The 16,568-nt window shown below is 40.4% G+C and overlaps 1 protein-coding gene across 3 annotated transcripts in view; it reads left to right on the forward strand.

The window, feature by feature from the left end:
* gphnb (gephyrin b) overlaps positions 1-16,568 on the forward strand; it is a 136,405-nt gene that overhangs the window by 94,091 nt on the left and 25,746 nt on the right. For all 3 annotated transcript variants that reach the window (XM_066676540.1, XM_066676542.1, XM_066676541.1), the window contains exons 9-10: positions 4,216-4,257; positions 7,302-7,376. In XM_066676540.1, the coding sequence (XP_066532637.1) occupies positions 4,216-4,257; positions 7,302-7,376 (117 nt within the window). The remainder of the gene's footprint in view (positions 1-4,215; positions 4,258-7,301; positions 7,377-16,568) is intronic.

Genomic DNA, 16,568 nt, shown 5'->3' on the forward strand with positions numbered 1-16,568 from the left:
TTTACTGATAAAATACTAAGGTGCTTTTATTTTAGAAATGTTCAAAAACTTAAAAGTTAAAATGTTATCCTGTTGTTTTCTAGTAAACAAGTTGCTTTAATCTCATCTCAACAGTGCTTCAGTGTTGTAGCTTTGTATGAACAGAAAATAACAGGCTTTTTATCATCATACACACACTGTCAGCAACTGACAAGATAAACTATTTTTACAGTTGGTTATTGTTGTTTAACAGAAAGGAATATTATCTGTTCATAAAAGCATGTGTTTGTCTGTCCCAAGTGTCCTCTTTTATTTGGAAACCATAATATGGTCACCCTATCTAAAGCTATCAGTAAGATCGCTCCGATTGACAGAAGTTACAATCCAATAGCAAGCAGAAATGTAAAAAGATGTTTGTACCCTGAGTTCTTTTTATGTTTAATGCTGGCAGTAAACAGACAGTCGCTGCAGTCCTCAGGAAGTTACTTCATTCTGCTTTTGGTTTTAGATCACACAGTGAAAAGCCTTTGAGTCATTGATAGGTACTTCTAGCATTTTTTTCCCTCTGTGAATGTGTGTGTGCGCGCATGTGTGTCAGCTATATAGAAGCTTCGCTTTGGCAGAATTGAATGTGTAAGTCAGCAGAGCTGCAGCACGCTTTTCCTGTGCAATAAATTCAGTGACTATAAAACGACAGAGAAATCTGATAAATCCTGAATTACGCCGCACTAACGGTCATTCCTGGAACACTGGCTGCTCTTTTTAAGCCTTTCCAGACTAAAGCTTTGCACCTTCGTTTAGGACCACTGCTCTACTGTGTCACACTATGACCGTCTCTTGTAGCTTTGAGTATTTCACTTTTCTTAAAACATTTATGTTGACGTTCTGTAAATAAAATGTTCATTTTAGTCTCTGTCAGTTTTCGTTTTAAATTGTAGTCTGGCTGCAGATAAATTGATAAAAATCCTGAAATGATTTCATATATGATTTCAACTGAATATAAATGAAGAAATGCAGAATATGCCCATAATCAGTAATAATAATGAAATATATATATTGATAACTTAGAATACTTGAAAGATGGAAACCAAGCATCAAGGGAGATGTTTTTTTTTTTTTTTGAGTTGGTAAATGAAGCAGTAGGGTGGCACAGTGGCGCAGCAGGTTAGTGTCACAGTTACACGGCTACAGGGACCTGGAGGATGTGGGTTCGAGTCCCGCTCCAGGTGACTGTCTGTGAGGAGTGTGGTGTGTTCTCCCTGTGTCTGCGTGGGTTTCCTCCGGGTGACTGTCTGTGAGGAGTGTGGTGTGTTCTCCCTGTGTCTGTGTGGGTTTCCTCCGGGTGACTGTCTGTGAGGAGTGTGGTGTGTTCTCCCTGTGTCTGTGTAGGTTTCCTCCGGGTGACTGTCTGTGAGGAGTGTGGGGTGTTCTCCCTGTGTCTGCGTGGGTTTCTTCCGGGTGCTCCGGTTTATTTATATAAATATTAACCCCTGACATTTTGTTACAACGGATTTGAACATGTTATGAAGCCTAATCAGGGTCTTCACAAGACCTCTGAAGGTGTTCTGTGGTATGTGGCACCAAGACATTAGCAGCAGATACTTTTAAGTTCTGTGAGATGTGGCCTCCATAACACTGGTCTTGTTCTTTGTACACCAGGAGCACCCCACAAGACCTCTCCTTCTGACAGTGTTCTGACCCAGTCTTATAGCCCTCAGTCTGCCCCTTTTCAAAGCGACTCACATCCATACACTCACCTTCCCAAACTGAACGTTCACTTGATGCCTTATATATCCTACCCCCTGACAGGGGCCACTGTAAAGAGATGATCAGTGTTCTTCCAATCTGTTGTTTTATCAAACTATTGTATGCACCAGAATTGAACTTGTATAGAACCTTTTATTTTAGTTAAAAAACTCAACATGTTTAGAACAAAATGTATAACATGGTTCAGAAAAAAAAAAAACATGGTCTAAATGAAATGCCTGCAGTTATAATCAACAGGGGGAAAATGTCCAGTGCTAAGCCAATATATATTTAAATCTGGATTTAAAAGAATCTATCACTGTTATTAATATTCTATGAAATTTAATGACCTGCCAAGAACGGTATCAATATTTAATGATTGTATTTTCATATGTGTTTCAGAGGGGTTTCCCACATGTATTCAGTAATTATACACTGGCCAATAGCTTCTACTACAAATGGGTCTAGAAGGTCTCATTTTGGTTATTGTAGTAATCAACTGCACAATGCACTTGTGACAAATAAAAAAACTAAAAAAAGAAAAACTGATTTTATTTACTTATTAGTTTATTTTTAGTGATGAAAAAATATCTATGAAATTGCATAAAACCTTAAAGTTAAAGGAACCTTATGTAACATTTTGACCTTAAAATTACAGCTTCGAAATAATTGTCATGTTTCACAGACCTGTAATATGGAGAATAGTGCCTCTGTCATTGCTAATCCAGGCTCAGCACTGCAGAAACTGCACTATGTAACTTCTGGAGGAGGATAGGAAACCAGAACCACACACACACACGCACACCCACACTTTATTGACTTCAGGACAGTGCTGTAAAAGTGAATTATATTCTGCAACAGTAGGGGGAGTCCAAGTGCTGGAGTAGGTGATTTTTTAGTCCAATAGCCTCCTTCAAACATTCATTCATTTCATCCATTATCCAGAGCCTACCTGGAATCATTGGGCGCAAGGCGAGGAATACACTCTGGAGGGGGCGCCAGTCCTTCACAGGGCAACACACACACACATTCACTCACACACTCACACCTACGGACACTTTTGAGTCACAAATCCACCTACCAGCGTGTGTTTTTGGATTGTGGGAGGAAACCGGAGCACCGGGAGGAAACCCACGCAGACACGGGGAGAACACACCACACTCCTCACAGACAGTCACCCGGAGGAAACCCACACAGACACAGTGAGAACACACCAACTCCTCACAGAGAGTCACCCGGAGGAAACCCACGCAGACACAGGGAGAACACACCACACTCCTCACAGACAGTCACCCGGAGGAAACCCACGCAGACACAGGGAGAACACACCACACTCCTCACAGACAGTCACCCTGAGGAAACCCACGCAGACACAGGGAGAACACACCAACTCCTCACAGCTCCTTCAAACACCATTCACATAACTCAGGTCTCTCTCCAATAAGAAAACACCTAACAGCTACACGAGTGTTCACTCTGCATTGCCCTCTGGCTTCACCCAGCCTCTTTTCATTAGAAGCCTTCTCTACCGCTCTCTTTCCTTTCTTTGTTTAGCCGTAGTGTCTAAGCCATCCCAGTCATTCCATTTATTTAAAAAAAAATACAACAAAAACTGTTTTTAAGACAAGTCACCTACTCCAGCTTTAAAGCGGTTTACTGTGTGACTACAGCATGATAAGATTTAAAAATATCATATGAAAAATACATTTATAAAAGCTCTCCCCATTACACATTTACAGATTTGTCAGTCACACACACATTTATATATATGTGCAATATACATGTCCATCATATATGTTAAATATGTATATTATTTATATGCCATTAAATACATGAAGAAGACAGACGTGGGGCGTTACATAAAGCAGTTTCTGTGGTTCCTTGACGGGAATTGCAACCACAGAGGCTCTATTCTCTCTATTAGTGGTCAGTGAAACATAACAATGATTCTGAAGCTGTAGTTTTAAAGTACAGTTACTACCTAGAGTTCCTTTAATATGACATTAATGGACAATTGTTGACATTTTCTCTAGTCATCATTTGTTGCAGGTGTGTGACGTACATCACAAAGATGTGAATGTCTGACAGAGGTCTATGTCTTATATATAATACAGGGAATTTAACCATAGATGTGCACATATCTAACTTAACTACAAAGAGTGTATGGTGGAAACATCATGTACTAGTGTTTTTTTCTGACTTACTGAGGGTTATTCTGTTAACTGGAGTCCAGAAGTGTTCCATTTTCTTGACCCCAGATGTGTTTAAATGTGTTCTGCTCCATGCTGCTTGGCTTGCTGTGCACAGGCAGTCCTCCAGGCCTGCAGAGGCGCTGTCTGTCTCAGCTCAGCTTTGCTGGCTGCTGTGTTAATCACCTTTCTCTTTTCCCCCCTTCCTTCCTTCTTTCCTTCCTTCCTTACTTCCTTCCTTTCTTTTCCTCTCGCTATCTCTCTCTCTCTCTCTCTCTCTCTCTCTATCTCGCGGCACCAGGCTCGGCTCCCCTCCTGTTCATCCACCCTAAGCATTGCTGAGGTATCCCTGCATGAGTCTCGGAGCACCGCATGCCTGTGGCTCCCTACTTTCCTGTTGCATCCTGCCTGCAACCAGAGAGCCCTGAAAGACCCCCACAAAAGACCCCAAAATACTCCCAAACACCCAGGACAAACACCCCTGTCCTGTGCTGCATGCGCCCACCAACTGCACAAGACAGAGAATGAATTGTTGATGACCTCCGGCAGTGTTTCCAACTCCAGCCCTGCACAGTTTTGTCTTCTCTTGTTCTAACACATTTGAGGCTAGCAGGCCTGTAAGTCTCTGAACTTCAAATGGGTCCCAACTCCAAATGTAGTGCAGTTTGTGAAATTCTGGCTCCTGTGGATGAATCCCAAATGGCTTTTTTATGGGCATATTATGCACCATTTTGGGTGCATTTTATTTTATTTATTTATTTATTTGTATTTTTTGGGACATTTGTAGTGCACTGTGTACGGAGGTTATGTACCATTTGAGATTCAGCATGATTTTTGGTTCTAAAAGCTGATTGGCTGGTTAATAATTGATATGCACACATCAATAAGTTCCGTATTCATGAGCTAGGCTTATTCCAGCCTAAGACTTCAGTGCAAAATAAAGACATGGAAGGATAAACCTATAAACCAGAAGTGAAATCATGTCGTATTGGGAAGCAAAATATTTAGTATTAATGGTTAATGCATCTTTTTTGGAATTTCCATTTGGCTGAAAAATCACGAAATTCAGATGCATCATAACTGATGTAGGCATATCTACAACCCTTCTGAATCAGATGGAAGAGTAATGAGTAACGCAGGAGGAGCTCCAGGGGTGGAGTTTGGAAACACAGATGTTTTTTTATCATTATTACTGTTATTATTCTTTCTGGACCTGTTGTCTGTAGGTCTTGTGATTATCCCCCTGCCTGTTTCTTACATCTAGCAAAGCATCCTTTATTTCTTTATTTTAATTATATTTATTTCATTATTATTTATTATCATTGTTATTGTATTATTGTTATTATTGTGGATTAAGATTTAACTCATCAAATCTTAATGTGCATTTAGTTTTTATTCTATCTGTATGGTTGTATTTTGTCCCATGCCGTACATTTTCATTTTCCACTTTTCTCTCCTATTCTCACAAACACACACACGGTACAGCATTCTGTGGTAGGACCCAAGTCCTAATTAGGAGTACAGGACCGGTTAAAGCTACATTTACAGCAGGTTTCTAGCAAATGTTAAAGGCTCTCCCTTTGTGGTGTAATGTGACTTTTTTGTGGTGTAAATGTTACCTTTTCATAACAAATTCAATGAGCTTTTCAGTGCAATCATCTGTGTTCATTTAATATATTAACGGAACATTTTTACTTTTACAAAACGTCATAAAAATAATGTAAAAAATGATTAATTTACATTAAACTAAATTAATATCAATACTCACTTTCCAAGCTTGTTTAGTTTAAAAGAGAAATTAATTATAATTAGCCTTTGATTTAAATTGATTAACGAATGAAATAATCAGATTACACAGACATCATAAGCAGGCATAGGTCACGCCGCCTGGAAACACGCACACTAGATTATACTTCAGTTTTTCAGTGCCATACAGTGGGCAGTGAGTTTTTCACAATCATTTAAGCCATTTTTACAGCATTGTCGTGAAATCGAGGGGTGGGAGGGACTTTATTCCGCCTCTTATAGGTCAGTGAAGCAACATGACTTTGCTGCTGTCATTACTAGATAAATATAATAGCTAGTGCTCCTTTAATAATGAATTAACATGGTCATAATTCATGCAGCACTTTGGGAGGGTTTAAGAGTTTGATTTCATTCTTAAATATTTCCTTTGCTAATAAACTATAATCACAGACACTAATGAGGAGAGATCATGGCGGCTTTTGAAGTAGCAGCAGTTACAGCACTTCCCTCACTCTGTAGTCATAAATTTTTATCTCATGCCACATTTCCTGCACCCAACAGTGCAAAGAAAATGTCTTCAAGAAGTGTAACGCTGAGTGCACTCTGTGAGAAATCAGCAGGAGCTTGGCCCACAGTCAGTGATTACTGGAAAGAGCCCAAATCCCTTCTAAACTCACTTCTGAATATACAAATGGCCCAAAATACTGGAAGATAAATGTGGTAGGCTGATACATTACAGCTTTCACATTTAAGTTTATTAAAATAAAGATTCAATTTTTGTACTTGGAGGTAATAATAAAACCAGTGTCACCTTTAGAGACGGTTTTGTTGACTCCTTAAACATTATTTAGAAAATGCTCTCTTGAAGGAATAGTTCAAACTACCACCCACATGTAGCCAATCGGTAAATGTGGTTTGGTGGTTATAAAGTGAAGCTGTGGATTTAAAACTTAAGTCCACCAAAATGTAGCAAACAGTATTTTTGAGTTATTTATTTAAAGAAACAAAAATTGAGAACAATCTGAATTCTCTAAAATGGCTGACTGTAGCATTTAGCTACATGGCGATGTCTTGTTCAATTTTATAGCTTGCAGTGAGTGTCCTAAATCATATCAACAGGTCTTTGTTTTTTAACAAACGTGGTATGAGAGGTCTTGAAGGTGTTTATTGAATAGGTTTGAGTAACTGTTGGCTTTTAGCGTAGCCTCCTAGCTCTAATTGAAAGAAGCAGCCATAGGACATCAAACGGCTAGTTGATCAAGTAGTGGATCCTGGATAAGTGAATGTAAATTTAAAAAATAAAACTAAATGTGCCATTTCACATAACATCAGTGATCTTGCAGCTTTTTTCCACATTTTTCCCATCTTTATCTTCATTATTCCTTTCAGTCATTTCTGTTCAAGAGCACAGAGCTGTAATTGTGGGTGAGTGTGTGTGTGTGAGGCCAGTAAAAAGTTGTCTTTTCAAAGAGTGTTTGTGTGTGTCATCATCCGTGAATGTGTTGCAGTGTCTGTGTAGTTGGTGTAGCTTAGCATGTATGAGAATGTGTGTTCCTGCCTATTGCATTTCCTTTTGTACGTGTGCAGAGGAGTGTGTGTGTGTGTGTGTGGAGTGAGTGACTATCCTGTGGCTTCCCCCAGGCCTCAAGGAGAGAGTTCAGGGCACATCTGGATGAGGTCATCACGCTCAAGTCAAGGTACTCTACCTTGGACCAGGTAAAGAGTTAACCTTTTCTCCCTCCACCAGCATGCACAACAGCACTCACTGCTTTGCACACTTTAGTAAAGTTAAACAGAGGCCAGTAAACAGCTAAAGACAGACGAGTAAGACAGCTAAACCTAGCCTAGTAAAACAGATAGTGTATGTACCCCTAGTTCCGGCCACTTGTAAATACAATATTAGAAATATTAACTAACTGTTAATAAATAGAAGTACTTTATTCACTCAAATCAACATTTTTCAGGAGTCATATGTGTGTAGATTAATGTCCAAGAGTTGCTTGACTTTGAAAGAAAATATGTTTTTAGATAAAAATGCTTTTGTTTAAGTAGGTGCCAATACTGCTAAGATTATTGGTGCCCCCTAACTTCGGCCACCTCCCCTGCTTGTGACAGTCAAACGAGACAGTTGCTACCACATTCAGTGGTTTTGAGAGGTTCACAATGATATTACGTTTGTCCTGTGTTGGTATCCGTACTCTACATGTAAGGATTAAAATGGCGGTAGATTTTCCCTTCAGAGAAACGGAAGCTAACCGCTAAGCTAACTTTTACACTGAGGGAAATATCTGTCATGAAATGGAAATGTGTTGTGTTCTACATGCAGTTTTGCACACCTGCACAAGAATTACAACACTGTTATAGATACTTAAATATTGTTTAGATATGTGATTTTTGCAAGACTTAAATGCCCTACTAAGGCATGAACTTACGTTTTATTGTTTTACCCACTGCAACTGGCGAAGCGAGAGAGAGAGCGGAATTGCACCATATACGGCAGTGACCGGAAATAGGGGACGGCCGGAGTTAGGAGAAAGACTGATAAATACATACAGATAATCCAGTTTAACACCGGCCAGTTATATGGCTAAACAAAAGACAGTAAACCAGCTTAACACAGGCTAGTAAAAAATGTAACACAGGCCAGTAAAAAAGCTTAACACAAGATACGAACACACGTAAACACAGAACGGCAAAACAGCACAACACAGGCTAGTAAACAGCTAAATGGAAGCCTGTAACAGCTTAACACAGGTTAAAACCGCTAAGCACAGGTAACTTAAACTATCTAACTGTCAAGCACTGACAAATATACAGCCTACATAAAGCGGTAGTGTAGCCAAGTGTAGCTAACACTCATTAACTAGCGATAGCTAAACTGAGGCTAAATGAAGTATATCTTCCCAGACTCAGGTTTACAGGAGGGATGACTGGAGTATCTTCTAGGTGTACATTTCTAGTCAGGTTTGATAACAGCACATGCCTGTTTCAGGTGATTTCAGTGGCTTGAGGAAGCACAGTGGGGCTGTGTATGTGTGTGTGAACACTATCACAAAAATTAAAATGTGGATACACATAATTTAAGGACAAGTTTTTCCCTTTTTTCCCCATTTTTTGAGAAAAATAGTCTTCATGTTTATGTGGCAAAAATAAGACAAATTTTTCAGCTTTAAATTCTGCATGGGCTTTTCATTTTTTAAACAAACAACAAGAAACACCTTAAGAACCCTGAATTTTAATATATAGAAAATATGCGCAATATTATAACGGCTGTATGTTTGTTTTATTTATTGTAGTTTATAGTCTTTTGCTTTATTAACTTATGCCTTAAAACGTTAAAATAAACCTGACATAAATTTTGTGTTAAGTAGCTGCAAATTTACAAAGGAAACAAGTTCACGTGTTAAAATATTTAAAAAAAATATACATGTGCCTATAATCAGTGTAAAATGACATAATATATCAGGTGTGTAGTTGAGGAAAATTCAAACACACATGCACACAACAGTAACATATTTTTTTCATATAGAATAAGTTAAGCATCCCACACCTGAGTAGAGCCCATTCCTGCTCATTCAGACACAGAAATGGATCCTCTGTCCTATTACAGCTCCCCTTTAGCGGAACACTTAGGACACTACAGCAAGAGTTTATTGTCCTCTTCGCTCCTCACTAGATTTTCATCCATTGATCCCATGCATTTTCTTTTTTTTTTATACATACGTACATGTAATGTGTGGCCGTATGTGATTTTGCATGTGTGTGTGTATATGTATGCTTTTGTGTGTGTGTATCTACTGTGTAAGCAATGTGTCTCCCATATATTAAATAGTTCAATGCATATATGGCAGTAAATATCCCGTGTCTAAGTCTAACTCAAATCTTAACACCAGGATCCAAATAAAAATAGTATTTCTCCTAGGTTTAACAAAATAAAGCATGGAGGTTTTGTCAGGAGCAATTTGCTGCTATGAATCTTTGTGCAAGTCAGGTTTCTTTGTGTGTATGTTTGTGAGTGAAGTGCATATATACAATACATAGCCAGTTTCTTTATGTATTTACCATAGAGCTGCAGTAAATACTCTTAGCTAGTCGTTATTGTGATATCGGTGTTTGCGGTGATAACATCTCAGAGAACTAATGTGGAGATGAGTCCCTCATCCATTAGAGTCTGAGCAGTAATGCAGGTCTGGGACAGTCATGTTCCTGCTTGTGAGTTGGAGCAATGTGAGCAAACGTTTTGAAGGAAATACAAGAATTTTTTCAACATATACAGGTTCCATGATGATTCTTGTGAGAACTTTTCCTGTTAATGTTTCAACCAGGCAACTCCCTCCTCCTCTTTCATAACTGTTCCACCTTCAGGAAACTTCACGGGGCCTTACTTTATTCTTCATTCCTTCTGTTTGTTTTTTGTTTTTGTTTTGTTGGTTTTTTTATGCCAGTTGTCTTATTAATGTAGTCAATGCCAATCCTATTCACTAGTTGTGACTCCCTTAATAACACTATGCTGCACTCTTAAAAATAAAGGTTCTATAAAGTATTTTTATGAGCGATGCCATAGAAGAACCACTACAAACAATTATTCTTTATGGAACCAAAAGTGGTTCTTCTGTGGCATTGCTCTAAGAACCTTTTTTTAGCACTTTTATATTTAAGAGTGTGGAGCTGAGAAAATGAGTTTTTGCTTCCTCCAAGTCATGTGTAGCTCCATTCCTTCTTTTCAAAATGCTGCTAACTCCATTTGCTTGGAGGAGAACACTAACTAACTAGATGTTTTACCCTAGCTTATAGACACCCATGCTGTAAATTAATTTAGAGACCATCCACACGGATCTGTTTATTGTGAAGTACATCATTAAACTACAATGTACATGCAGCTAGCACTAGATTTTAGATTCGTCATATATAAATATATATGATGTTGTATCAATATATAATGCACTATTAAGATCTAGATTTAGTAATTTCGTGATTTGCATAGTGAGGGTGGCCAGACGTCCTCTTTTTTGCCGGATATGTCCTCATTTCCGGACCTAAAACATGCGTCTGGCCGGGATTTATACATTGCCAAAAATATACAGAATTTTTGCCGTCCACATCCTCCCCCCCCGTTCCAATTCTTAAATTAAGCCCTAAGCCCTAATCCAATCCTTGACATGCGCACCTCGATGACGTTGTTTTGGGTGAGCGAAAGTGTTCAAGAGGTCGAAGCTGAGAGCAGAGATGTATGGAGTCAAAAAAGGGTCAAAAAGTTCAAAAAATTTGGGTTTGTAAAACAATACTCACAAATGTAACGGACTTTGTAACTGCGTGCAACTACACACACGTAAAACTAAAATCCACAAATGTATTGGAATGCACAAATAAAAAAAAACAAAAAACAACAATAATAATTAAATTCACAAATATGAAAAAAAGATTTGCATGTGTAAATCAAGTTTTGTGAATGTGAATGTGAATCAGTACCTTCTCAAACGGCTTAAAATGTGCAGGAGCAGACCTTTTTAAGGTTCCAGATGTGACAGTGGGAGTTTTTAAATGAGGTGGAAAAAATCCACACAGTCGCCTTCTCTGCTGCGTGTGTGAATCTTTTTTTGCAGTTGCGGATTTAAGACCCTGTTTTGACGGCCAATTGATGAACCAATAGGAAAGCTTTAGCTGGTCCAATCAGATCACGAGGTTTCTTTAACCAATCAGAACACTGATTTGTTGCTGTCAGCCATAGTGCTTTTCCACCAAAAGAACTCTGGTTCTTGAACCGGTTTCGTTCCTGATTCTGAACCACCACGCTTCTACGTGTTTCTGGTGCAGTTAGGCGCGATGCCATGCGCATTGGTCAGAGCCGCGGCTCTTGGATACGTTTCTCCGCTGTCCGTAGAAATGCGGCGGTTCACTGGAAAGAACCAAGGTTCCAAGAATCAGGAACGAAACCGGTTCAAGAACCAGAGTTCTTTTGGTGGAAACGCACTATGGCTGACAGCAACAAATCAGTGTTCTGATTGGTTAAAGAAACCTCGCGATCTGATTGGTCCAGCTAAAGCTTTCCTATTGGTTCATCAATTGGCCGTCAAAACAGGGTCTTAAATCCACAACTGCAAAAAGAGATTCACACACACAGCAGAGAAGGCGAATGTTTGGATTTTTTCCACCTCATTTAAAAACTCCCACTGTCACATCTGGAACCTTAAAAAGGTCTGCTCCTGCACATTTTAAGTCGTTTGAGAAGGTACTGATTCACACATTCACGAAACTTGATTTACAAATGCAAATCTTTTTTTCATATTTGTGAATTTAAATTATTATTATTGTTGTTGTTTTTTTAAATTTGTGCATTCCAATACATTTGTGGATTTTAGTTCTCCGTGTCTGTAGTTGTGTCAGGAACGAGGGGTGGACTGACTGAGGGGGACGCACTTGCTAAAACACAGATAAACTTTAATTTACAAAAGAACAACAAACAGAGAGATTTACAAAACAAGATAACTAACAAAGAGCTAACAGAGACATGGACAAAGGAGCTAAACGAACTGAAGAAGAATAAAGACAAACTAGAGATACGGATAGACTGGATAACATAACTGACTCAACATGATACAAAGAACGAACATTCTGTCTGGATCACCGGAGGTGGACTGACTGAGGCGGACGCACTTGCTAAAACACTGAGAACTTTAATGAAACCAAATAAAAAACAAGACTAACAGACAGAGAAAAGGACAACACAACGACTGAGAACTGAAACAAAACTATAACAAGGACAGACTAGATAACACGACCGATATGAGAAAGGAGAATTGTTCAACAGGAGGAAGTGAGACAAGAGGGCTTAAATACCAAACATAGACGAGACGCACCTGAGACAGATAACAAGGGGGCAGGGTAACAAATGACACAGACAAGGAGACGGAACAAAGGCGGGACTGGAACAACAACGAACATAGCCATGTGCTAAAAGAGCACATGGCCGGGGAAAACAGACATGACAGGACGAGGGCGTGACAAGTTGCTCAAACGCAGTTACAAAGTCAGTTACATTTCTGAGTATTGTTTTACAACATCAAAATCTTTTTGACCCTTTTTTGACTCCATAGAGATGGGATGCACTTCGCTGCGAGCGCCTTCTTGTAAACCTTCGTATTTGGAAGCGTTTCTGTGTCACACAAGCCTTTCACTTTCTGCTCTATCTTTTACAAATCTAAAAGTCATCTCTTCTGTTCCTGTAACGACACAATAACCGGACAAACCTGACCGTTACTGACTTTCTGCGTCATACCTGCGCAGCTTTTCTGCTTATCATTAACTTTACACGAAAACAGGCCAAATCCCCGGATTTAAAACTGAATTATATCACACACAGCACGTTTTATCAGCCAGACCTTATAAAATATGAAATATAAGTATGTGTACATAAATGTCTGGATCCCAGTGATGCTCTGATCATTTATCAAGTCTATGTCACTTCTGGTTGATAAAATATGGTGCTTGCTTTTAAAATTTTGAAAGCACAGTTAAAATGTAAACTCATCAGTTTCTCCTATGATCATGAGTTTTCTCGCGTAGACAAGTTGTTTTAACACAGAGCTCCAGAAAATAACTTTCAATGATAAAAAAACTGTCAAGAAATGACAAAAGTATTTGTTTATTATTTTTGTTTAGGGCCAAATGGAAAGGAATCTGTCCAAAATGGCATTTGTTATTTATCTTGTTAAAGATTAGCTCATGTATTAAAGTTCAGCAGCATAGTTGCATGGTTATGGAAGCTTTTGTCCACCTTTTGGGCCTGGGCCGTGCTGCCAAACTGCCCCATGTTTTTTATGGTCACCCTAGCATAGTGCAATACATGGGGCGAATTGAGTGATTCGGGATTAACAGCTGTGTTTCTCTCATGCGTCTTGGTGTTTTGATGTCTCTCTTTACATGGCCCCCTACTGGACTGACATGATAATGCAGCCTTTTTTGCATTCATAAGAACGGGGATAGTCTCAAAAACGGAGGAAAATCTGTTTTCAAAAATAAACAGATCCATGTGGATGGGGCTTTAATCTGGTGGTTAGCAGAATTTAATTTAATTTAAGTCCACATTTGCAAGAAGATAATTTCAGATGAATAAAGTATAAAGCCCAGAAGAGGACAGGTAGGCGTTGCCAAAAAAGATATTAATAAAGCTTTTACTTTTTACTCATTAATTACTCTAATTAAATTATTCAGTACTCTGAAACATCAGATCAGCTGGTATGAGTATAGAATAGAAGCATGAGCACACAAACAGACCCTGATTATAGGGGTATAGACAAAAAAATAATGTATTGATACTCAGTGTCAATGTCAAAACTATATTTTGTTCAGTCTTCCTTAATTATAACTTATTAACAATGGCAAATTGGGTATTTACATTTAAGTGGCTCTGTGTGTGTGTGTGTGTGCGCGTGTGTGTGTGTGTGTGAGAGAGAGAGAGAGCCAGAGACAGTATGAGTACATACCGTCCTCACCCCAACCTTGTAAAAGTATTCAACCAACCAGATTTGGCTGGTCATAGGGAGCTCAGCGTTTAGGATGATGATACTTCAGCCAGTCGAGATCAGGAGACGTATAGAACAAAAATGACCTCGCTTTATAAGTGGGTGGGAAGGCCCCTGCTCCTCCCCTCAGCACATGGCATGGAGCTAGCCAGTAGGGGGCGCCTGTCAGCTGACGTGACACACCTAGGCATTTAGTGCCCTCCTCTGGCCAGTTAGGGTTAGCATTAACAGCAGCTAACGCTTGGTTTTGGAGGAAGGACATGCTGGTCCTCACCCTCCTAGTGCTAGTGCCATTGTGTGTGCTGGGGAGTACAGCCAGTAGCTAATGGGGTGGAACTGGAGACTTGTTTGCATGTTCAGGTTACATTTATATATAATACACTTTTAAATGATACAGAGTCCTGTCTGTATAAAAACAAAGTGTTTTGGAGTATGGTATCTGCGCCAAAACTGCTGAGCTTGTAAACTAGAGCAGCAGAGAATAGTAAAAGTGAAGGCACCTGAATTGTGCTGACCACAGCCCCAGGAAAAGCACACGAATGGAGCAATTTCTTGTTTTTATTTCCTTGGGATTTTTTTCTGTTTTTAAATCAGAAAGCAAGGGCGACACGGTGGTGCAGCAGGTTAGTGTCGCAGTCGCACAGCTCCGGGGACCTGGAGGTTGTGGGTTCGAGTCCCGCTCCGGGTGACTGTCTGTGAGGAGTGTGGTGTGTTCTCCATGTGTCCGCATGGGTTTCCCTCCAGGGTGTGTTCCAGGCCTTGCGCCCAATGATTCCAGGTAGGCTCTGGACGCACCGCGACCCTGAACTGGATAAGGGTTACAGATGATAAATGAATGAATGGATCATAAAGCAGATATCAGGTTTGCTGCATCAGAACTCATTAGTTGCTTTGCTCTATTTGGAACTGCTTTGGCTTGACATGCCCACAGACACTGTCAGTGTTTGTACTGAAAAGCAGTTCCTGTGGTTCCGGAAGCTATTTATATTGGCGGACTGGTGCCGAATGGCCCAAAATCATCTGTGTGAACTGGACCCCAACCTGTTCCACATTGGTGGAAAAGGGCTACCTGTTCTTTCCTAAAGACCTGAGTCTCTCCTAAAGAAAACCATTCCCAAAGGATGCTGCCACAACCATACTTCACTGTTAGGGCAGTGTTGAAGAATGGGAAATATTAAGTTAGTGCCACACGGCACATTCAAATTTAGCTAGGCATTGGCTCGTGTATCCACAAATCCTACTCCAGCAGTGATTTGATGTGTTTTTTACTTCCATGGTAGCTTCCATTTCGCCACCCTTCCCCATAAGCATGTTGTATACAGAGCTCCTTATGTCACCTTCACTCAGTCTCAGGCACTGAACTCTGCAGCTAATTCAGAGTCTCCTTCCTTCCTCACAGGTCTCCTTCCTCTGACGCTGAGTATTGGAGGAACAGCCTGTGTCTGAGAGTGGATGTCATTCGCTTAACTTATATTCCATTCCTAGCCTTGTCCCCTTACCTCCAGTTTTAGCTCCGCCCCCTGAGGAGGAGAGGGAAAGACACAGGGATGATGGAGCCTACTCCAAATGTGTATTACATTGTATGTCCAAGAAAAGGAAATGCATTGCTTCGACATACTTTTATACCTCTGTCTTCACTGAGCTCAGGCTCATCTGTGCAGTTAGTCCCTGCCTCTGTCTTCACTGAGCTCAGGCTCATCTGTGTAGTTAGTCCCTGCCTCTGTCTTCACTGAGCTCAGGCTCATCTGTGCAGTTAGTCCCTGCCTCTGTCTTCACTGAGCTCAGGCTCATCTGTGCAGTTAGTCCCTGCCTCTGTCTTCACTGAGCTCAGGCTCATCTGTGCAGTTAATCCCTGCCTCTGTCTTCACTGAGCTCAGGCCCATCTGTGCAGTTAGTCCCTGCCTCTGTCTTCACTGAGCTCAGGCTCATCTGTGCAGTTAGTCCCTGCCTCTGTCTTCACTGAGCTCAGGCTCATCTGTGCAGTTAGTCCCTGCCTCTGTCTTCACTGAGCTCAGGATCATCTGTGCAGTTAGTCCCTGCCTCTGTCTTCACTGAGCTCAGGCTCATCTGTGCAGTTAGTCCCTGCCTCTGTCTTCACTGAGCTCAGGCTCATCTCTGCAGTTAGTCCCTGCCTCTGTCTTCACTGAGCTCAGGCTCATCTCTGCAGTTAGTCCCTGCCTCTGTCTTCACTGAGCTCAGGCTCATCTGTGCATTTAGTCCCTGCCTCTGTCTTCACTGAGCTCAGGCTCATCTGTGCAGTTAGTCCCTGCCTCTGTCTTCACTGAGCTCAGGCTCATCTGTGCAGTTAGTCCCTGCCTCTGTCTCCACCTGTTCCTCCACCGGAGGCCTGCGGTTTGAGCCCCTCCCAGGAAGTTGACAGGGTTTC

Source organism: Hoplias malabaricus, chromosome 7 (genome assembly GCF_029633855.1).
Source record: "Hoplias malabaricus isolate fHopMal1 chromosome 7, fHopMal1.hap1, whole genome shotgun sequence".
In the NCBI taxonomy this organism is placed as follows: Eukaryota; Metazoa; Chordata; class Actinopteri; order Characiformes; family Erythrinidae; genus Hoplias; species Hoplias malabaricus.